At 41.7% G+C, this 23,069-nt stretch overlaps 2 protein-coding genes across 9 annotated transcripts in view; both read right to left on the reverse strand.

Moving 5' to 3' along the window:
• Positions 1-545: 545 nt before the first annotated feature.
• LOC117675384 (transforming protein RhoA-like) lies at positions 546-12,876 on the reverse strand. Of its 7 annotated transcripts, none has more exons than XM_034433952.3 (5): positions 12,545-12,876; positions 4,195-4,352; positions 3,590-3,710; positions 2,115-2,245; positions 546-1,894 (listed from the first exon to the last, which is right to left on the reverse strand). In XM_034433952.3, the coding sequence occupies exons 2-5, from the start codon at positions 4,348-4,350 to the stop codon at positions 1,721-1,723; spliced, it is 582 nt and encodes a 193-aa protein (XP_034289843.1). In that variant the 5' UTR covers positions 4,351-4,352; positions 12,545-12,876; the 3' UTR covers positions 546-1,720. The 7 variants fall into 7 exon arrangements, with proteins under 7 accessions (XP_034289843.1, XP_034289839.1, XP_087744845.1 ...); XM_034433948.2 differs by having other exon boundaries at positions 4,195-4,355; positions 12,378-12,875; XM_087888719.1 differs by having other exon boundaries at positions 4,195-4,355; positions 12,545-12,781.
• A 2,938-nt stretch (positions 12,877-15,814) lies between these two features.
• Positions 15,815-23,069, reverse strand: part of UBA1 (ubiquitin like modifier activating enzyme 1) — a 41,929-nt gene continuing 34,674 nt past the window's right edge. For both annotated transcript variants that reach the window (XM_034433947.3, XM_034433946.3), the window contains exons 18-26: positions 22,871-23,066; positions 22,687-22,761; positions 20,282-20,471; positions 19,769-19,857; positions 19,443-19,535; positions 18,985-19,176; positions 16,799-16,900; positions 16,571-16,671; positions 15,815-16,474 (exon numbers count right to left, since the gene is read on the reverse strand). In XM_034433947.3, coding sequence (XP_034289838.1) covers positions 16,339-16,474; positions 16,571-16,671; positions 16,799-16,900; positions 18,985-19,176; positions 19,443-19,535; positions 19,769-19,857; positions 20,282-20,471; positions 22,687-22,761; positions 22,871-23,066 — 1,174 coding nt within the window. In that variant the 3' untranslated portion in view covers positions 15,815-16,338. The remainder of the gene's footprint in view (positions 16,475-16,570; positions 16,672-16,798; positions 16,901-18,984; positions 19,177-19,442; positions 19,536-19,768; positions 19,858-20,281; positions 20,472-22,686; positions 22,762-22,870; positions 23,067-23,069) is intronic.

A 23,069-nucleotide genomic window follows, 5' to 3' on the forward strand; every position in this document is an offset into this window, starting at 1 on the left:
AAACCAGAACATCCCAGTTGCTTGACATACAATGCTATAAAACAATTTCCATCATTATTTCCTTTGGGTTTCTAGCAAATAAGATGTTCCAAATCACAGATAGTATTGAGAATTGAACCATTTAAAATCTGATCATGAAAAAATGCTTTTGCTTAGACTGCCACTCTTCACTCCTATCCATTTAGAGGACAGGTGCTTTTATGGATATTACTGAAACTATATGGACTCAGGAAAAGGTGGTTTCCAGGATTGTTTGTAGCTAGAATCCAAGACAAATTGTGCTTTTCACTGGATTTTCATATGTTCCAATACATCATTTTTAAGCATTTACCCTATTTCTAATAGTGGGGATAAGAAATGCTCTTTGACTGTCCTCAGAGTGGACATAAATTACTCCATGCCATTCACTTGATTTTCTTGAAATGTACCCTCCAGTGAGAACTATCCCGTGACCCTGTCCTAGCAACTTTCATCTTTCTTGGCTACAGAGCAAAGGGCTCCCTTTCAACAGCAAATGTGTAAAGAGGCAAGAAGCGGAACCTCACTTATACTAAACATTGCTACAAATTTATTACAGATTTGTCTTTCAAGTACATTTTGAAAAGTAACAACCACTTTTTAAACATGTGAATACAAATTAAACACAAAAATCATACATCCCGGTGGCAACGCAGTGAGTGGGGTTGGGGAGGGGAAAGGAGGAGGCAGCAGCAGGAGTGAATGAGAGCAGAGAGACAGAAGCAACAGAGTTAAGGTCCTTTGCACTTGGGAACTGTGGCAGTGACTATTTCAGCCACAGGAGGTCCAGAAAGCTGGCCCATAGCACCTCTGCTTACAAATGTAGATACGTTGCTAAGAAGGGGCCAAGCTGTAAGACCCAATCTCCTGAGTAGATTGAAAGAAAAAGCTCCCTGCTCTCCTGTCAGGAAATTAAATATTTTATTCCAAAAAAAGAAAAGTATTCAGAGTACAGGGTAGAAGTAAAAGCTAGAAGAACCTGTGCCATTTTAATAAGGCACCCCTCAAATTAAAATCTTAAATTAGATGGCTTTTTGATTGGTCTTTTCCTTGAGGAAAAGGACATGGTCCAAAGTAAGTCTGCTACACCCTGAACAGCAGAAAAGGCAACGAAGGAATCAATGTATCTGCCAAAGTAGGAGGTGCTTAGTGAACTATTGACTGCTGTGCTGGAGGCATTCCCTACCTCCCAAAGTGACTGACTTGTTTTACAAATCAACAGTCCCTTTTGCGCTAGGGGAAACTCTGGGACTGGATGTTCAGATTACTAAAGCAAGCAGCTTTCACACTTTGCAGGAAGTCTTCTCTAAAAGAATTGCCAAGAACAATGTAGTGCCGTGGGCTACTAACGAAAGAGGCAAGACTGCTATGAGCAAGCAGGCATAGAAGGACAAGGAGCTCTCCCCCTGACCCATCGAAGGCCAACACCTTCTGACCTTTTTTGGAAGGGTCAGACTTTTGTAATGAAAGGGGAAAATGCCACCCCTGCAGAGTGATGGAAACAGCCTGGGACAGATTGAGAAACCCATCTCCATAGTTAGTTGCCATGCTCCAGAAGAACCCCTGCCCAGCTCTAGCAGGATTCCCCTCTGAAGAGACATGCCAGTCCTGCCTTCAGCACAGTATTCAGAAGGAAGGAAAGCCTGGAAGCTAACAGCTCAATGACTTGGCTGGCAGGCAGGGAAGGCAGGCTGGGGAGGCTTTAGAGCAATTGGCATGAGGTCTTCTTGCGCCCACGTTTGGCTTGTAGGGCAGCTCGGGTTGCCATCTCAAACACTTCCCGGACTCCATCCTTTGTTTTGGCAGAACATTCCAAGTAGCCAAAAGCACTAATCCTGTTGGCCATATCCCTGCCCTCCTCTGGCTTCACTGGTTCCTAAATGAGAAAAAGACAGTGAGGTCTCTTGTACTTCATACTGAGGAAGGAAATAAGAAGTAAGTAGCACTCAGCAAAAATCCAGCAATAAGAATTATGGGCTTCTACAAGTAACTTTCATTTTAAATAAGGATCTTTTTTCCCTTAACAGATTCCAAAGCAATCCCATTTTAAAGATAGCAGTAGGTCCAGAAAGAGTTGTTAAAACTATTGACTTCACCTGCTTCATCTTGGCTAACTCCCGACGTGTATGTTCATCATTACGCAAATCCTTCTTGTTTCCTACCAGAATGATAGGCACATTGGGACAGAAGTGCTTGACCTCTGGAGTCCACTTCTCAGGGATGTTCTCTGTATAGTACGAGAACATAAATGAACTAACACCTTTTCATGAGAGACTCTAATTCACTGAGTAATTTGGTTATAAGGCAGTGTTACAATTGTGACAGAAAATCTGTGAACCATTTACAACTATCTGTAACCTTGCAGTAATATTGCAACTTTAAGATCCAAGTATCTTAGTCCTATTAATATATAAAGACATTTAGGTTATACCAGGGGTCTGCAACCTTAAACACTCAAAGAGCCATTTGGAACTGTTTCCCACAGAAAACACCGGGAGCCACAAAAACTGGGTGAGTGTGGCGAACTCAACGTCACTCACTTCCACCAGTCACATGACACCCCCCCTAGCCATGCCTATCCAGCCAGTCATTAGGGCAGAGAACCAGTTGTTAAAAACACCGGGAACCACAAAAACCTTTTGACATCTCTCCCTCCTTCCCTCCCCCCTCTCTCCCCCCCTCTCTCTGTATCTCTCTGTCTCTGCCCCAGCCACTTCTCCATCACCCGCCGTCGCCCTTACTTTCTCAGGCCAGGCGAGGAGTGACTGGGAGGGGAGGGCAAGGGGCAGGGCCAGCCAGTGGTGGAATCACCCGACAGGGAGCCACAGCAGAGGGCCCAAAGAGCCACGTGCGGCTCCAGAGCCACAGGTTGCTGACACTTGGGTTATACTAACAACACACGGAAAAGCATTTTTATTCCAAAGTTTTCCCAGAGCTAATTTCTGAGAAGCATTTGCAATTTCATTACTGCTTCAAAGAAATGTAAAGACATTTCCCCTTCCTGGAACATTACTGAAATCCTCAGAAAAGGAATTACAGTAACAGTATTACTATGGAGAAATACAGTAAGTGGCACAATCATATTCTACTACATTGACAATTTTGTTCAAGAATAGACACCATATATATATACTAGTATTTCTACACAGATAAAGGAAAAAGGGTAAAGAGTAAAGAGTAAAGAGTAAATCTGGAACTCCACTTTCTTCCCTGTACCAGGAATAGACAATCTGAGGCCCTAGGACAAGCAATCAATTAAAAACCTAAATGCAGTCTCCAGAGGCTTTCCACAAGTTTCCTCTGAAATATAAATATTTCATAAGTAAAGCAATATTTAGTGTAACCAACGAAGAAAGTATTATATACACACAGAGCCATCAAATTAACTGTACTCAATTTTTAATTAAATAAAAAGAGAAGGAGGGTTTCTTGGTTTGACCTACCATTTTCTGTGACTCCAAATTTTGAGCGTAGATCTCAACACACTACTCAGAAGGAGAATAGGATTCTCTGCCCCACCTCCGAATTTAAATATTCTTGTTCTGCACAAAATGAGAGATTAAAGACTCACCTAAACTGTCAGGGCTGTCAATGGAGAAGCACATGAGGATAACATCTGTATCTGGATAAGACAGGGGTCTCAGGCGGTCATAATCTTCTTGTCCAGCTGTATCCCACAAGGCAAGTTCTACCTGTACAAGTACAAAGTTAGCAAACTTTAGAGACATGGACTTAAGAGGACATTCTGAAATAAACTAGTTGCTCAAACCATTGCATCCTTAGAATGGTTCAGTGAAACGACTCAGAATCAAAGCACAGAGTATTAGTTGAATTCAATCGGGAAAAATGCAGATCTGTATTTTATTTTTACCGTATTTCAATTCTTTCACACTAATTAAAATTAGTGTGAAAGAATTGAAATACGGTAAAATCTCAGATGTGCATACTGCCTGGTCCAGAGTCCAAAGCAATAGGTAAAAGGCACTCATAATTTATGCCACCTTTCCCCACACATTTCATGCATTCCAAAACACAGACCACCACAAAAATAATTTATTTTTGTTTCTGCATATATGCAGAATACAAATGTATCTTACGATCACACCTTTCCATCAACTGCGTTTTGAATTTTATACTCCTATAGGATTAGATGATTCTTGAAAATCAGCAAATTACCTGTTTTCCATCGACTTCAATGTCAGCCACATAGTTCTCAAACACAGTGGGGACATAGACTTCAGGGAATTGGTCCTTGCTGAAGACAATAAGGAGGCAGGTCTTTCCACAAGCTCCATCTCCCACAATGACAAGTTTCTTGCGTATGGCAGCCATCTCTACTAAAAGAAGAAAAATTTTCAGCAACTGATTGTATGGCTACTTTTTTTTAATAAGAAGTGTTAAATATTGTCCCACTTGACTTTATTTTCAGATGGCCTTACCTTAAAAAAAAAAAAACCTATCATGTTACAGGGACTCAAGTACAACCTTCATTTCAAACTTTTTGGATCCTCATATTTATTGAAAACATTTATATAGTTCCCATCTTATATCGAACTCTGGGTGGTTTCCAACCAACAGTGGTTCCACAAGTATCCAGATAGTCCTTGACATGCAACCACAATTGAGAACAGAATTTCTGTTGATAAGCAAGGTGGTTGTTAAGTGAGTTGTCCTTGATTTTATGACTTTTTCCCCCCCCGTGCTTGATTTTACAACCTTTTAAAGGCTTGTGAAAGGCCAGGAGAATTGGGGCCACCCTGATTTGAAGAAGGGAAATGTCCCTTCCCACCATAGGGTGGGAACTGTGGCAGAAAAGATACAGTACATCTTGTGGGCTCCACTAACCAGCACTCCCTAACTGATGGGATCCAAAGCACGCCCATCCACTCTGGCCCGAAAGAACTGGGGAGTTCTTTAACCTGATCCAAACTTACGAAGATCTTTAAAGATGACAACAGCACCTTGAATTGCATTAGGAAGCATTCTGACAACCAATGCAGCTTACAGAATAGTGGTGTTACACATGCTGAATAACCAGCACCATTTTACTACTTATACTGCCACATTCTGCACCAACTAAAGTTTCTGAATGCTCGAGAGGAGCCTCATGTAAAGTGCATGGCAGTAGTCCAAGTGGGAGTCATAAGGGTATGAGTAACAGTTATGCATCTTATTTCATTCTGCTTCTCCTCATTTAATGACCATTTGTTCAGTGACCATTCAAAGTTACAATGGCACTGAAATAGGGAAATTTAAGACTGTCCTTAGTACTTGCAGCCACTGCAGTGTCCCCGTAGTCACCCATTCATGATTCAGATGTTCGCTAACTGGATCCCTATTATGACATTGTAATGTCCCACAGACAACAAGCAAAGTCAATAGGGAAGCTGGTAGGTTGAAAATGGCAAATATATGTAGGATGCTACAACTGCGCAGGATTCACCTAACAATAGGACTGCTGGAACTGCCTTGGTTAAATTGGTGCAGTCATGTGATATTATGCTTTATGGCCGCATTGGATAGCAATGGAGGTCCTGTCCCAAACACTATCAGTAAGCAAGGATACTTGTATTTTTAAAAATGGTCAAAACCCCATTATTATTTTTGATGACTGTGAAATCACATGGAATCAGAAATGCATGCTTTGAACTTATCTATCTTTATAAATTTTTAAATCATTTTTTAGAATCCATCCCTATCTTTAAGGATTCTGGGCAACATGTAAATATATAACCCAACTTACAACATAGAAATAAAATTCCAAGTATATACCTCTAATAGGTACCACTGCCAATCACTCATTGGAGCCAAAAGTACATTGAAATGAAATAGTTTTACTTACTTTGTTACTTTGGAAGGCTATAAAAGAGCAGGAGCTGAATATACTTTTAGGAGGAAAGTTCTAAAGGGTGATGCTTATTACAGAGAAGACCTGCTGCCTGAACCACTCCCATAAATTTCTTCTATGGGCAGATACCTTCAACAGACTTCCTCTAAATGACTGGACTAGACTGGCAGATTTAGTTTTATCCAGACTCTGACTACTACCGTGTTTTCCTGAAAATAAGACCCTATCTTATATTTTTTTGAACCCTGAAATAAGTGCTTGGCCTTATTGCCATGCGCTCAAAAGCCCGATTGGGCTTATTATCAGGGGATGTCTTATTTTGGGGGAAACAGGGTAGATCTCAAGAAGGCTTGATGATAAGGCTGCCATACAAAGCCAACAAATATAATAACCAGCTATCAGAATTGGCCCTGCAAGCTTACTGGCAATCAATGTCATGATGATGTTTGTGTTCTTAGACGCTGGCAGGACTTTAACCATAAAATGATTTATGTATAAAGTATTATGGCATATATTATGCAAACCCAACCAACAGTGACTTATTTAAAAGCATTATTAAGCAAACCATGGTTTAATAAGATAGATGAAGCAGGTTAGCAATTATATGTTACGTTTATTGGACCCGTGCCCCTCCTGGTTGGTACTGGCTTCCTGGGAGGTTACACGAGGCTGGCTCCAGGGGATTGTTAACGCTTCTCTGAGTGAGGGGGTCCTGCCGGCCGCTTTGAAAGAAGCGGTGGTGAGGCCCCTCCTCAAGAAGCCCTCCCTGGATCTGGCTATTTTGGCTAACTATCGTCCAGTCTCCAACCTTCGCTTCGTTGCGAAGGTTGTTGAGAGTGTGGTGGCGCGGCAGCTTCCCCGGTACCTGGATGAAACTGTCTATCTAGACCCGCTCCAGTCCGGCTTCCAGCCTGGGCACAGCACGGAAACGGCATTGGTCGCGTTGGTGGATGATCTCTGGAGGGCTCGGGATAGGGGTTGTTCCTCTATCCTGGTCCTGTTAGATCTCTCAGCGGCTTTTGATACCATCGACCATGGTATCATGTTGCACCGGTTGAAGGGGCTGGGGGTGGGGGGCACCTTTCTGTGGTGGTTCTCCTCCTACCTCTCTGACCGCTCGCAATCTGTGTTGACAGGGGGGCAGCGGTCGACCCCGAGGCGCCTTGTTTGTGGGGTGCCACAAGGGTCGGTCCTCTTGCCCCTTCTGTTCAACATTTATGTAAAGCCGCTGGGTGAGATCATCTGTGGCTTTTGGGTGGAGTTCCATCAGTACGCTGACGACACTCAGCTGTACATTTCCAGCCCAGGCCACCCCAACGATGCCCTTGAAGTGATGTCCCAGTGCCTGGAGGCCGTGCGGGCCTGGAGGGGAGAAACAGGCTCCGACTCAACCCTTCCAAGACTGAGTGGCTGTGGCTTCTGGCGTCCCGATATAGCCAGCTGGTGCCATCGTTGGCTATTGGGGGCGAATCACTGGCCCCCACGGAGAGGGCTCGCAACTTAGGTGTCCTCCTGGACGCATGGCTGTCTTTAGAAGAGTATATGACAGCCGTGGCCAGGGGGGCTTTTTATCAGGTTCGCCTGATACACCAGTTGCGTCCCTTTCTGGATCGGGACTCCCTACGCACGGTCACTCAAGCACTCATCACTTCCTGTCTGGACTACTGCAATGCTCTCTACATGGGGTTCCCCTTGGGGGAGGCTGCAGTTGGTCCAGAATGCGGCCGCGTGGGGGATTATGGGAGCGACGGGGCGCTCACATATAACATCTCTCCTGCGTGAGTTGCACTGGCTTCCTGTGGTCTTCCGGGGGCGCTTCAAGGTGTTGGTGACCACCTTTAAAGCGCTCCATGGCTTAGGGCTGGGGTATTTGAGAGACCGCCTTCTGCCGCCAATAGCCTCCCACCGACCGGTTCGCTCGCACAGAGAGGGCCTCCTCAGGGTGCCGTCGGCCAGACAGTGCCGGCTGGCGACCCATAGGGGGAGAGCCTTCTCTGTGGCAGCACCTGCCCTCTGGAATGACCTGCCCCCTGAGATACGCACGATATCAGACCTCAGGACTTTTCGTCGGGCCCTGAAGACACACTTGTTCCATCTAGCTGGGCTGGCTTGATCCCATCCTCTCAGTTTTTTAATCGAATTCGGTTTTAATTGGGTTGTTTTATATTCGGGCCAAAATTATTTAATTGTTTTTTTAAATGTTTTTAAATTTTATATGCTATGTTTTATCTTGGCTGTACACCACACTGAGTCCCGCAGGAGAAGGGCAGTATAGAAATAAAATAAAATAAAATAAATAAATAAATATGGGCTCTAATTGTGTGCATCTGCTTCCACTTTAATTTAACTATTGCTACCTTAATATAAAAAAAACAGTTTATCCTTGGAAACCTGGAGTTCAATGATGCCTGGGGAAATGTGGTTTTGCGTATCTGTGATCAGCATATCTCAAGCACAACTATGCAACATCAGATGTTGTACAAATCCAATCAGATACAGGTGATATCATTTAGTGACTGTTTGCAGTTAAAACAGCAATGAAAAAAGTGACTTAGGATTGCTCCTTGCACTTAATACTATTACAGCATCCTTATGGTCAAGTGATCAAAATGTTAGTGCTTGGCAACCAATGTGTATTTATAACAGTTGCAGCATCCTGTGCTCATGTGATCACCATTTGCGACCTTCCCAGCTGCCTTCTGACAGCAAAGTTATGGGGAAAGCTGGATTCACCATATGATTTACAGTGACTCACTTAATCATGGCAAAAAAAAAAGTTGTAAAATCGGGCATGACTTATTTAACATCAGCCTTGCTTAGTAATGGAAAGTTTGTCCCAATTGCACTAGCAAGTCAAGGACTACCTGTATAACTATTGGCCATGCTGGTAGGCGACTGATATCAACTGCAACTCCGCAATAACAAGAGGGCCAAACCTTGATTTACAATAAGACTGAAATAAGCTTTTACTATATTTTATTTATTTTTAAAAGTGTATTTAAATTTTAATTTGCATTAAAATGCAAATTAATAATGTAATACACATTAGTAAATGTCATATTAGCAATGCTTATGAAAAAGAACTGAATGAGCTTTTTTTTTTTGCAGAAAAATTTCTCATTCTCAAGATACTCAGACGATAAGAGAATACTATTTGCTTGACCAACAGGTACACTACATGCTTGTTAAAAGATTTTAAAGCCAGCACTAACTGATCGAATTCAATTCCACATGAATCCTGAAAAGAGTTCATACTGCTAGAGAATTCTCCATAATAGCAATCAATGTTAACCTCTCCTTGGTGCTAGACTGCAATCATCACAGTTCCAATTAAGAAATTCTAAAATTAAGCTATGCTCTTCTCATCTAGTATATGATTGAAGTCAACATCCTCAAGTGACTCAGCAAGTTGGCAAACAATTTTATTATGATTTAATTAAGAAGCACAGGGTGAGAGCGCTAAAAATATTTCCTATTTTTAGTCACCAAAACCAGCCCCCAAATTCTACTATATGGGGTTTAGGTTAGCTTCCCCAGAATTTACACACTCAAATCAGCTGTCCCTTTACTCTTTCACTATAATGGAATCTCCTTTATTACTTAGAATTTTTTTAAAAAAGAGCCAAGATAGTGCCCATTTACCCTAATGTCTATGGAGATTCTCAATCATCCAGGTCATGATTGTCCCAAAGTTGTTTTTAAAAAGGCAACTGGATTTTCTTGGTTTTTTTCCTTGAAAATGTTTTGCTTCTCATTCAGAACTGAAGTTGTTCTTGGATGAGAAGTGGAACAGTTTCAAGAGAAAGAAAAAATCAAGAAAGTCCAGTTGCCTTTTGAAAAGCACCTTTGGAACCTACAATAAAAATGAGCATCATCCCAGTGATCTAAGAAAGTTTAAATATTCAACACACCATTCAAGAGAGCTAACTCACAGTAACAATCCACCTGCAGAAAAGCTCACAATAAAGAACTGTAGCAACTCAGTATTGCGGATTTGACAGCATTTTGTTTCTAATCTCATACACAATGTATCAAGATTAATACTATTCATACTTGATAAAGCATGGTTTCTGATGTAAAAAAAATATTTAAAAAAATTTTTTTTAATGCATTATCTCTAGAAATAAGAAATTAATATATTGGATATAAATATTCCCATATTTGAAGAACAATTAGGAGATAAGGTTGAGATGTGTTATATCCATTGTGCAATCCAGTTACTGTCCCTGTATTACACGAATAACGAATATCGTAGTGAAAGTTTAGTAAAGAACATTAAGAGAAGAATAAGCAGAATTTAACAATTTGCAGCCCAAGATTACTGTTGAATTCCAATTTATCACTGGTTCTAGCCAGAATAGTGGATAAGTAATTGACCATAAACACATGATCATAAACACTATGAGAAAAGTATCACACAATGCCTCCTCTCATTTAATTAGATAGGATCTATTTAGTTCATTGCTTTTGCTGAATAATGGCTGTAATAAATTGAAACCGAAATTGCTGGATCTCAGAACTTTTGAAACAAACTGAGTAAATAAAAACAATTCCTCAAGAAATTTAATACAACTGTAGATTCCTCCAAGCACATGCTGAGCTGAGGAATCAGTTTTCAGTATCAAAATAAGTGTGCACCCAAGTTTTTAAATGTGTTAATGTATTTTTATTTCAGAATTAAACAACTACTAATGCAATTTAGAACAGGCAGTTTTTCCTGGAATGTTTAAATAATTCAATCAATTCTTTGCTGATCTCCTGTGCCACAAATCTTCCAGAAAGTTACCAGATCCTGACTGACTTTTGCTCACCTCTGACTTAAAGAAAACAAAGTTAGATAAGAAGGAATAAAGAGAAGCTGGAACATTTTGCACTTCTCCTATGTGGATGTGTCACCATTTTTTTTTAGTGGGAAAAGCAGAAGTTTGGGAAAACAGAACCTTGCACAGTGAATTTTCTCTACCAATAACACAGATATTGCTTAAGTGGGAATTGTTATAGGGTTGCCATAAAAGACAAGATCCATACACAAGAAACACTATTAAGAGCAAATACAAAAATCTACCAATCTACCAACAGCATAATAATCCTCATAATAATACATAATGCAGGCATCAGCAAATATATATATTCAAGAATCAAGACACAAATATACAAAACCAAATCTTAATTCTTAAAAAACTTTCAACTTACATGTAGCTCAAAGAAAACAGATTAGCGAAATAATGTACTGCAGTATATGCAGCACATTTCCAAATTTCTACAGAACTTATTTCACAAAATTCAACTTAAAATTAAATTTGACTCCCAAATCGGACAGTCTGAAACTTACTGTGCAACTGTAATTACTGTACAATTACTGTAATAATGTGTGTGTTCTCATAAACTACCCTTCATATTTACAGATGAAAAAGCTTAGCCAACAGATTAAGATGAATTACATTTTTTTAATTTACCATAAAATTTGTGATCTCGGTTCTTTGATTTTCAACTAGCCAAAACAAAGATACTGTTACTGTGTTAAAAGTTTTTTGTTTACAGTTTTGTTTATTATTATTGTCCAAACAGGGATTAAAAATATACACATTTTACCTTTCAGTGTTCTTAGGACAAGGAAAGAAAATACTGCTTTTGGGAGAATTTATTTTTAACAAGAAAGCGGAAATGCGTTTTGCAAAGCTTCCAAGCTTCCCATATTAATAAGTAAAACTGTGATGTACAAACTTCTCTCTCTCTCTTTGTGACCGGGATAAATTAACATGGAGCAATTAAAACGTTCTGCTCTTTTATCGTTTTCACGACAGTCCTACACCACCATGCAAATCTGCGACCGCCGAGAAGCAAGCGCCAGAGACTACACAAATATTACGTACAAACAAGTGGTTGGGTCCGTCATCCGAAGTCACTTCAACTTCATTGTGAGAAGAGCCGAGGAAAGAAACGCAGGGGGGAAAAAAAAACACAACAAAAACAGGCGGCTGGCTTCCCACCTCCCCTCGAAGGGAATTTCCAGATCGCCTTTAACCAATTTTATCGTGTAAAATGGAGATTTCCGAATCGAGCCGGAAACCAGCGGGTGTTGTTGGTTGGACTTTTTTTTTTTTTTCCTTTTCACAAGCTACCCCCGCCCCAAAGCTACAAAACTAAGCTGTGCGAGCGCGAGGGACCCCTTATGTCTTCACCCCCGACTTCGTAAATGAGACCCCCCCACCCAGTCAAAACCCCTCACTTCCCCCCCCCCGCACCGGTTGGGAGGGAGGCACGAGCCGCCCCACCGCCAACTGTCTTCTCACTTCGCGCATGCGTCCCAGGCACCTCTCCGATTCCTTCCCACCCTGCATCCAACTTTACCCCAACAGTTTTTTTTTTTTTTTTTTTTTAAAAGCTTCAGCCCTTTAACTTTGAAGCCCCCCCCCCGAACTTCTAAAATGTTCGCACCCTCGGGAAAACAAAGTATCCCAGACTTTTTTTTTTTTTTTTAAAAAATCCAATCTCCCACAAATTGCCTTACCGGTTTGGTTTCACCCGACTGCCGGCTCCGCCCGGCTCCCCTGACCGCCGCCGCCGCCGCCGCCGCCCGGACTCTCCACAGCTGCCCCTTACAAACCCCACCCACTTCGTGATTGACAAGAACCTCCACCCTATTGCATAACCTATGCAAACTTCATGAAACTCTACCGTCATATAAAAGAAGGCCGAGTCCGCCCCACTTTCAGATTGACAATAGAGAGCAAGCAATGGGAAAGCACCATGCTCTCCAACTTCTGTTTGATCGTGTCATCGGGCGCTGTCCGATTCCGGAATGATGGAACCCGACGACCAATCGGCAGCCAACCTCCAGAACAATCTGATAGGCAATGGAGATAGACCAATCGTGCCTGGATTAAGTAAAAATGTATCCAACTACACACGGAAGGCGGGCCATTCCTTTCCTAGACTTTGTTGCCATTGGCCGTGTGTTTGCGGCCAATAAGGACGCATGAAGAAAATACTGTAGTCATTTCCCGGTAAGGGCGGGTTTAAGTTGGAGGCCACGCCCATCCAGAGATAATAGGATCAGCACACACCAATAGGGTTTCCCCGACAAGCCCCGCCCCTTTAACCCTTGCGAACAGGCTCGCAGCAACCAACGCATGGAGCTTGCTTCCCGCCGTTATGGCTCTCCAAGACAGTGATTTTCTCTAGCAGCCATTTTGGAAGTTTCTCACTCGCGCCCCCAGAGGCCAATGGACGCATTTCCTTCCTTCCTCCCCGAAAAGCTGCGAAGTTTCTGCCTTACGCCTCTGGCAATTAGAATTGTGTGAAGGCCTTTCAGGAACTGGGATCCTCCTCTACCACCCCGGATTCAAAGACTATCTTAAAATGAAGGCGCAATGGAGCAGGGGGAAGGTTCACTTTCGACGAACATCCAAAATGATTTCACAAGTAGCCACACCATTGATCAAAGTTGAATTAGAAGAACCAGAGTATTGTGATTTGATTTGTGGTGGTAGAAGGATGAGGTGAAGCAGACATCTGATTCTGAGTCTTTTTTGTCTCCAGCCGGTAGACAGGCATACTCTATACTTACAGGTTGCAACAACAAGCCAGCGTTCGCAACCTTAACATGCCAGAAGTCCAAACTGAATTGCAATTCTTAGGGTATGCTTTGAGATTGCAATTCCAACACATTTATAGGGAAGAGTTGTGGTTTGCAAACAACTAAGTGAGAACTGCAGGGAAGTTATTCAAGCCCAATTATGTGTACAACTCAAACTAAAGATGGAAGAATTAAACTTCATATAGGTCTAAGACTTGCAGAGATACTACAAGTTAAACCTAGGAATTTCTGGCAGCCAGTAGTCCAATATTACATAGAAATATATGGGCAAAAGAAATGAACATGATAGCCAGAAGGAGCCTACAATTAAGCAGAATTACATCTTGTGTATAGAAGCAATTTAAATTTAATCTAACATTTTAATCCATATTTGGATGTTGGTACACTCTTAATGTCCATCGATCCTAGCTAACATCCAAGATTTGCAATGGAATACCAGAAAAAAGCTAGGCTGTTTTCCCCTACATTGGTTTACAAAATTTATAGTGAACTCATTGCACATTTTTATGGCAACACATCCATTTGAACTTTTTTTCCTCATAGCAATTTTTTAAAAATGTTTTGTCTCCTGCACAAAGATTGGAATAACTACTATTTTGAACCTTACTTTAAACATTAAGACCCAATTCAATCAACTACATATGGATTTTAGGAAAGTACTATCAGGGTTTATAAAAACTATCAGGATGATGATATTCTTTGCACAGGATGTTTATAGAACTGAAGTGCAATTCCTTTCACATCTTTGAATGACAATAACTACCACCTTTGAAATCTGTCATTTGATCAAAGTGGCCAATTCTGTACGGTTTTTTCTGGGATGAGAAAGACAAGTAGTAGTTGGAAAATGAGTTCATCACTCTGTTAAAAAACCTTCCATATCTTCTTCCTTCACAAGATTTTGTGAAAATCCATTTGGGAAACAAAACTACTGATGTTCTCACAAATGCATTTGGCTAAAGCCTGTAACTGAAGTTCCATTTGAACTTAATGGATAAACCATCCTGTGTGAACTGTTTGGTTTTGGCATGCATGTGAATCCAACTTGTAAACTATAAATTTACAAATGTGTTATATGAAGACAGCCATCTGCGGTTCAATAAATTATACCAAGCTGGCTTAGCATGTTGCAAACTCATCAGTTGTGCCACTAAAAGAGCAGAATATCTCATTTAATTATAAAGTTGTAAAAATATGTGAATAAATACGAATATCAAGTATCATCCATGAGACTTCTATAAATTCTAAAGTAGTAGCAAAGCTGCACAGCTTTTATATTCCAATGTATTAACTAGAGCTGCAACTCTAAACAAGAATTGCATGCTTGATACATATTAAGTTTAAATATACCTTGACAAAATTGCTTTCAGGGTCATATTGAGGAGCATCTTTACTACAGCAGCCACTCAAACTACATAAGTAGCACATATCCGTTTATATATTGTAGAAAAGTAAAAATAAATAAAAATGCTATCCAATTTCTGAAAATGGAAATTCCTTATTTATGACCCATCCAAAATGCATGGATTCAAAATCTAAACTAAAGGTATGCTGTAAAGATCACAGAAGTTTGGAAACTATTATCACTGAAGTAGTCGAAAGAATACAAGGAGTTTTATATAATCATTCATCCCTCTAGAGCAGTGGGTCTCAACCTTCCTAATGCCACGACCCTTTAATACAGTTCCTCATGTGGTGGTGACCCCCAGCCATAAAATTATTCCTAAAACCTAAATTAAATTTATTCCTAAATTGAAAATATGTGTTTTCAGATGGTCTTAGGCGACCCCTGTGAAAGGGTTGTTCGCCCCCCAAAGGGGTCCCGACCCACAGGTTGAGAACCACTGCTCTAGAGCTCTAAACTTCAATGGATGCCAATCTAAGAAAAATTAAAAACTAATAATGAAACTGCTTCTTCGTATAGTCATATAACGAAGAACTGATAAATGATGATTGACTAGATTAGGATCTTAGCCAATGTATAGAGCCAGTGCATGGACATAAAGGAGTGAAGCTGCTTCCAGCCCAGTCTGTATACATGCACTTAATTTCATAAGGAGTTAAGGATAGACAGTATGGTTGTCACTGTATTATTCCAGATGTCACAAACAAAACAAGCAGCAAGATAACAAAAAATTCACAGCAGAGGAAAATTTTTCAGACAATAGCATTAAACACCTGATTATCATGGAAGCAAACTGCTTTCAAAAATGAGAAATTATGAAATAAATCAAGATAAATTAAGAATTTGCTAGCATACTAGGAATGCCAAGCATTTGAACTGGGATGAAGTTTTATGTTATGTACATAGCAACTCTCCCCATTCCACTTGAACAATAAAGGACTACTGGCTTTTGCAAATGTTTATTGACTCATTTACTTCTCTTATCAGTTCTGACCTACACTTTCTACCCACTCGTATCCTCTCCCTCTCCCCCGCAAAGCCAGCCCGGGTAAGTTCTCAGAATACAACAAAGGGGCATTTCCTCTTACTAGCGGCTTCCTCAGGATGAGAGAGGAGAGCAGCTTCCCTTACTAGTGAGTAATAGAGATGAAGGAGAGGAGGTGGTCAAGGAGTCAAAACACAACACGACTAACATTAACAGGAAAGGACAGAATGGGAAGTGGGTGTTAAGGCGCCTCAATAACATGACATAACTGCACGGGCTAAGGATAAGAGGGAGCAGCCGCAGGAGTGGAGAATTTCCCAGGCCCTGATGGACACGAAAAAGGAAAAAAAATTCCTAAAAGATTACAAAAGTTATTTCATGTTTTGAGTCACTTTAACCGTGACAGGTGAGGGAGGGAGGCAGATCCTCCTCCACACTAACAGTCCGTGGCAGGCAAGTGGGCAATGCTAGCAAGGGGGCTGCTAGCGGATGGTGTAGCGCACATACGGCACCTCTGTGTCTTCGCCACTGTCATCATTGCAGCACAATTCAAAGACCAGGGCTTTCACATGACGCCCGATCTTCTTCTTGGAAACTCTGGTGACAATCTCCGTCATCCTGGAAGGAGGAAAGGAAAAAGACAGCTGTCAGGCAGATGCAGATTCAATTGAAGTAAGTCAGTGCCCGTGCTCATTCTCTTAAAACAATACATACGGCTGATCATGGCGCTCCTTCAGCTTGGCTGGCTGCATAAAAAATGAGTAAAGCATAGAGACTCCTTGGGACAGCATTGTTATCTCCAGCTTGTACTCTTTCTACATGTGGGAAGGAAAGAAAAAAAAAGGTTCTTTACCGAAAAGGTTTCTATGTCCATTCGCAAGCCTCTTCTGAAACTATTAACATATTGTGGCAAATGGTGACCAGGACACTCTCAAAGCTTACCTTGAAATAAGCCAGGAACTCACGCAGTGTCATCTCCTGTCCGTCAGGCTGGATACCCTGCACCTCAAAGCGGTCCCATAAAGTCCATTCAGTATTATAGTACTGAAGAAAAAATGTAATACAAGTGTTAGTTGCTACAGTTAATGCTCAATAAAAAAATGCAACAAACACAAAAGCATAATTCATGGTCATTTACTCCATGTAAGAAGGCATCATAGTTATTCATAATTTCTAACATGTGAGGACATGGGAACGTTCTTAGAGCAACTCTTTTGATCTCTATATCTCTATCCAAATAACAAACAGAGAAAACGGACAGAAGTATTCTCCCCTAACAGATGGAGATAATGAAAACAAAGCAACAAGCACACAAACAAAAGAAATGAAAGAGGCAGTTGCACGAAACTCTTAGAAAGGCTGATTTACATAAACTTCCAAGAGACTTCAGCATGCCTCTGTCTCTCTTTTCCTTTCTCTACCTTAAGTTGCTACAGAAAATTAATTTAATTTAATTTAATTTCCAATTTATATACCGCCCTTCTCCCTGAGGACTCAGGGCGGTGTACAGCCAAGATAAAAAACATAGAATACAAATATTAAAACATTTAAAATATATATATAAATTTTGGCCCAAAAGTTAAGAATCACAGACTAATTAAAAGAATTTAAAAATTTCTTCTTAAGCCAACCCGGCTTGCTGAAAAAGATGGGTTTTCAGGGAACGACGGAAGGCATTGAGGTCCTGGATTCTTCTTATCTCCGGGGGCAACTGATTCCAGAGGGTGGGAGCCCCCACAGAGAAGGCCCTCCCCCTGGGGGCCACCAGCCTACATTGTTTGGCTGATGGCACCCTGAGGAGGCCCTCTCTGTGGGAGCGCACGGGTCGATGGGAGGTCGTCGGTAGCAGCAGGCGGTCTCGGAGATAGCTAGGCCCTATGCCATGGAGCGCTTTAAAGGTGATAACCAACACCTTGAAGCGCACCCGGAAGACCACCGGGAGCCAGTGCAGCTCGCGCAGGAGCGGTGTTACATGGGAGCGCCATGTTGCTCCCATCACTACCCGCGCTGCTGCATTCTGGACCAGCTGGAGCCTCCGGGTGCTCTTCAAGGGGAGCCCCATGTAGAGAGCGTTGCAGTAGTCAAGGCGAGAGGTGACGAGGGCGTGAGTGACTGTGCACAAGGAATCCCGATCAAGAAAGGGCCGCAACTGGCGAATCAGGCGAACCTGATAAAAGGTCCCCCTGGTAACAGCCGTCAGATGTTCCTCCAAAGACAGCTGCCCATCCAGGAGGACTCCCAGATTGCGAGCCCTTTCAGTGGGGGCCAAAGACTCGCCCCCAATAGTCAGTGATGGAGTCAACTGACTATATCGGGATGCCGGGAGCCACAGCCACTCAGTCTTGGAAGGGTTGAGCTTGAGCCTGTTCCTCCCCATCCAGATCCGCACAGCCTCCAGGCACTGGGACATCACTTCAAGGGCATCGTTGGGGTGGCCTGGGGTGGAGATGTACAGCTGGGTGTCATCAGCGTACTGGTGGTATCTCACCCCAAAGCCACGGATGATCTCGCCCAGCGGCTTCACATAAATGTTGAACAGAAGGGGCGAGAGGACCGATCCCTGCGGCACTCCACAAATAAGAGGCCTCGAGGTCAACCTCTGCCCCCCTGCCAACACAAACTGTGACCGGTCGGAGAGAAAGGAGGAGAACCACCGCAACACAGTGCCTCCCACCCCCAACTCTTCCAGCCGGTGCAGCATGATACCATGGTCGATGGTATCAAAAGCCGCTGAGAGATCTAATAGGACCAGAACAGAGGAATAACCCCTGTCCCGAGCCCTCCAGAGATCATCCACCAACGCGACCAATGCCATTTCCGTGCTGTGCCCAGACCTGAAACCCGACTGGAACGGATCTAGATAGGATGTTTCCTCCAGGAATTGCGGAAACTGTTGCGCGACCACACTCTCAACAACCTTCGCAATGAAATATGTCCCACTTGGCAAAACTTACAAAAAATAAAGGAATTTTTTTTGACAAGCTTTAGTAATATTCTTTGTATGGTATTCAAAGAAGAAACTATCAAATGCAAGTTCAAGAGATTATTTTTTCAATTTAGTATCAGAGGCTACTTGTGTAAACAAAAGATGATGAATATATGTGTGTGAAAAAAGCCTCCCCACTCACCTTGTTCTTTGGACAACAAATCGGCTCAGAAAAGCCAAAGAAAGGCAATGCCAGGTTAAGGAAACCATTCTTGTAAGATTCAAGTCGCTTGTGGCCTTGTATTACTTTGTACAGTTCTAAACAAACCAAGCCTACTACAGCTGCAGTCGTCGTGGCAATTGCAGGTATAATTTTCCCTGCAATCAGCTTGCTCTGAAAAGAGAAGACAAAAGAGCTTTTTGATTTTTTAATTTTTATTTTAGACTACATCTAGGAATTCAATGAAGTGTCTACAGCTTTTCCTCACCCCAATTTTTCAGCTAGGTGAGGTAGGTCAAGCTAAAAAAAAGTGATTGGCTCAAAATCACCCAGTGAGCTTCCATACCTGTGACTGAAGTATAGGAAAAGTCTGCACTGTCTCCCTCACACCCCTAATACATTCTACTGTACATAACCGTTATCCATCACAGTAAGCTTACCTTATGCCGGTCAGCAGGAGGAATATCATAATTTTCAGCTCGCAAGTTAGAAGCAGCAACAATAAAATCCATATGGAAATTTGTGTCATCATCCTGAAATTTAGTACAAACAAGGTTATAATTACAACCAGCAATGTCTCTGTCCTCAGCATTCTTTTGGCTTTGGGACCTGCACAGTAAATGCCAGAAAAAATCTGAAGCAGCTTGCTAGCCAAACCAGCAGCTTACTTATGGCTTCAAAACTGAACAGTAGAGATCATTTCTGGTATCATTTGCATGTCAGATTATAGTTAAATAAACAATTTATTCATTTAAAAATGCCTTACTTTTTCAAAATCAATTGGAAACATCCTGAAGTCATGAAGTTGCTGAGGACTCGGAAGTGAAGATTTTAGTTCTTCTAACCGGCTATCATCTAAGAAAAATAAATGCATCGATTTCAGAAAAGACTGCTACAATGCATGTCATCTCTTTCTCAGCAACCTAAAACCTTTTCTGCTCTAAACTGATATAGTGCACTGCAATCTCAAAGCCCTAAACTTGTTTATTAGTCCGACTCTGGCTTAAATCCATGAACAGCATTTCAAAAAAAGCTATTAAAATCTGATAGTAATTATGCAAGCAGCACATGAATTGCTCCAGAAATGAAACAGTAAATCAAAATATGGATTGTGAAATTGTGAGAGATAGCAACACTTAAAGAAGAAACTGAGCCTTCCATTCAATAGAATCAAAATTATTCAGAGAGAAGACTTATTCTCACTCAAAGCCTGGCATTCTTTGCTTTTCTTTAGTTAAAATCTTGCCTTTGGCAGACTCATCTTATTCCCAGTTCTTACCAACTGAAGCATTGGCATTCTGTAGCTCCTGATCAGAGATATGGATGCGGACACCAGACTTGGGAGTGAATTCAGGAACTTGCACCTGGCACAGCAGCTCCACAATAGTTTCTCTGTCTTTAGTGCCAGTGATGCCATATGTTTGGGCAAACAAGTTTGCAGCTGCCACTACATAATCCATGTGCAAAGGCTGTGGAGGTAACGTTAATTGAGTCAGATTGGCAATTTTTCTGAATGCAGCCTTTTTAACTAAACATTCTACACATGACCAGATGAAATTCTACTTCAGCAACCAGCTTCTATCTGAACTGACTAGCTAAAATGAATCCATAGATATATGTATACAGTTTACATACAAGAAAAATGATTATCTACTCCAGCTTAATTATATCATCCCTAGGTTTCACCCATTGTCTTCTAACAAACTGCCTTATATGCTACATCCTATATGCGTATTTTTTTCCTCCTGAGTATTATATTCCATGCATCTGATAGACTCTGCTCCATAGCTTATGCAATAATAATAGTTGAAGTGCCATTAAGCTTTTTTTCTATTAACAATCTATTCCTTTGAAGCTGTAATAACAAGTCAGAGGAAGCAAAAGATCCAAATTAAATGCTGGCAGTCTATCACAGTGCCTTTAGCCAAAATAAGCCAAGAGAAATTCTCATCCCTAAATATGATAATCAGATCTTGAGTAGAACCATTCATAAATTATTTTGCACAACTTTTCTTTTATCTCCTATATCTCTCTGGGAGTGATCACAAGCTGCCTGAGAAAGGTAATTTTAGACTTTTTGACTATCTCAATGTTTAGCATAAACATCTTTGCTTCTCACTGAAAATTGCACTAATTCATCAGCTAGCAGTCTACACCTTTTCCAAAATGGATAAACTGTAAGCTATAGTTCCTCCTTCTTGCCATGCTTCTATTTTTATAGCTTTATTTTAAAATAACATATATATTTAAATACAGGTAGTCCTTGATTTACAACCATATTTAGGACCAGAATGTCCTAAGCAAATAAAAGTCATAAGCATGACATCATGGGTGTCAGACCTGCCACAAGTTAAATCTCTAAATAGAAATGGAACTAAATAGTTCCATTTGTTGAGAAAGGTGTAGTTTATTAGAGAGCAATCATATTACAGTATTGCAAAGCCAGAATTGAAAATCGCCCACCAAAATCCCTAAATTCTACTTTTCCCTCTTTTAACCGTCTTTCATTTCCCCCCACCACTTTAACCTATTTGGTTCAGGCAAAATGTTTTCCTAACCGTCAAACAAAGTTTGGAATGTGGCCCCTTTCTTCTTCCAGCTGGGTGACCTTGAAGCAGAGTCTCAGAGGAGATACAACACTTACTTTCATTCCCCATCTCATTCCCCCTCCCCAGAGTTCATGGCAGTCTGTCACTACATAGCAGCAAAACACAAGTAAGAACAGGTGGCAGCTGACAATGTGACTGCAATAATTGCTTAGTGACAGCAATCCCAGCACTTCCCATTTCCGTTGTTAGCCGAGAATTGTGAGTCATTAAGTGAATACTCATCCCCAGCCAAGCCATTGTGGACTTGATCTCTTCTAGCCCTGAACCTTGGCAAGGTAAAGGACTGCTTCCTCTTGAACTCTCCCCACCCACATCTATGGCGACTTTGCTTTGTGGAGTGGCATGCAGACCATGAGCCACAGAACTCTGAGGCTGCTTGACATGCTGCAGTTCTGGAGCTACAAGAAACTTTGAGCTCTAGTGCAATGCAAATCTCTTTGCAGTGCAAAGCCCGGCCCAATACCACTGTGTGAAACTGCTACCCAGGAAGCCCCAGCTGCCTCAGTCCAACCACCCTTGCTGCCTTGCACTCCAAGAACCCTGTTGCTCTGCATTCCACCATCTCAGCTGACCTTTGCCATCCTTTTTCCCCGATGATGATGAGGCATGCCTACTCTAACCTTATGTGAGTTAACATGAGACCATCTGCCCCAGGTCCTATGGGGAAACTGCCATGTGTGAGCTGGGGGAGAAAGTCCCATGTGGCCAGCAGGTGCCTTGCAAAGGGCCAGACCAGGCATGCTTCACCAGCAAAAAGATGGCAAAGGGCAGTTAGGGCAGCAGGGGCCATGGAGTGCGGGGTCCCCCAAAAGGAATCAATGGGGTGGGGGGGACTTGAAGTGCCTTTGTGGGGGCCCAAAATTTGATCATGTGACCTTTAGAGATTGCTCACGTGACTTACAAAATTCCTGTAATTTCAAACGGGCGCAAAACAATGGTTGTAAGTCAAAGACTACCCGTGTAAATGCCAATATTGCACTTTGTAAGGGCAGAAGACTGAAGTAGGAATCTTTCTTCTATCACCTATCATCTAACTAACATATTTTTCAATTTTCAAGCAGATCAAGATTCTTACATTTTTGACATCAAAAGTGAGTGGATGAGGACATCGCTTTGGACCTGACCAGAAGAGGGTTCCTGAATTAGTTTTCTGAAAAGAAAAATGAAAATAGCGTTAAAAGGACAACAAAGCAAAACATACGATTTTACCATTATAAAGACAGACTAAGGCCATGACACAGAAATCCTTATCAACTCACCTGATTTGGAGGAAAGTTGTGCAGCAACTGACGAATATTATTGCTATACTGGGTATGCCAATGATTACATGCCCAGGCCACACAGTCACCCCAGGATTTAGGACGGTCAGTCACTAAGCTTTTGAATACAGCTTCCAAAACTTCTAAAGGTTGAGTGCCAGGCAGCTTTTGGGTCCGCTCCATGAATTTGGCATCTCTG

The sequence above is a fragment of the Pantherophis guttatus genome, chromosome 2, assembly GCF_059756535.1.
Source record: "Pantherophis guttatus breed Tessera chromosome 2, ASM5975653v1, whole genome shotgun sequence".
Taxonomy (NCBI): Eukaryota; Metazoa; Chordata; class Lepidosauria; order Squamata; family Colubridae; genus Pantherophis; species Pantherophis guttatus.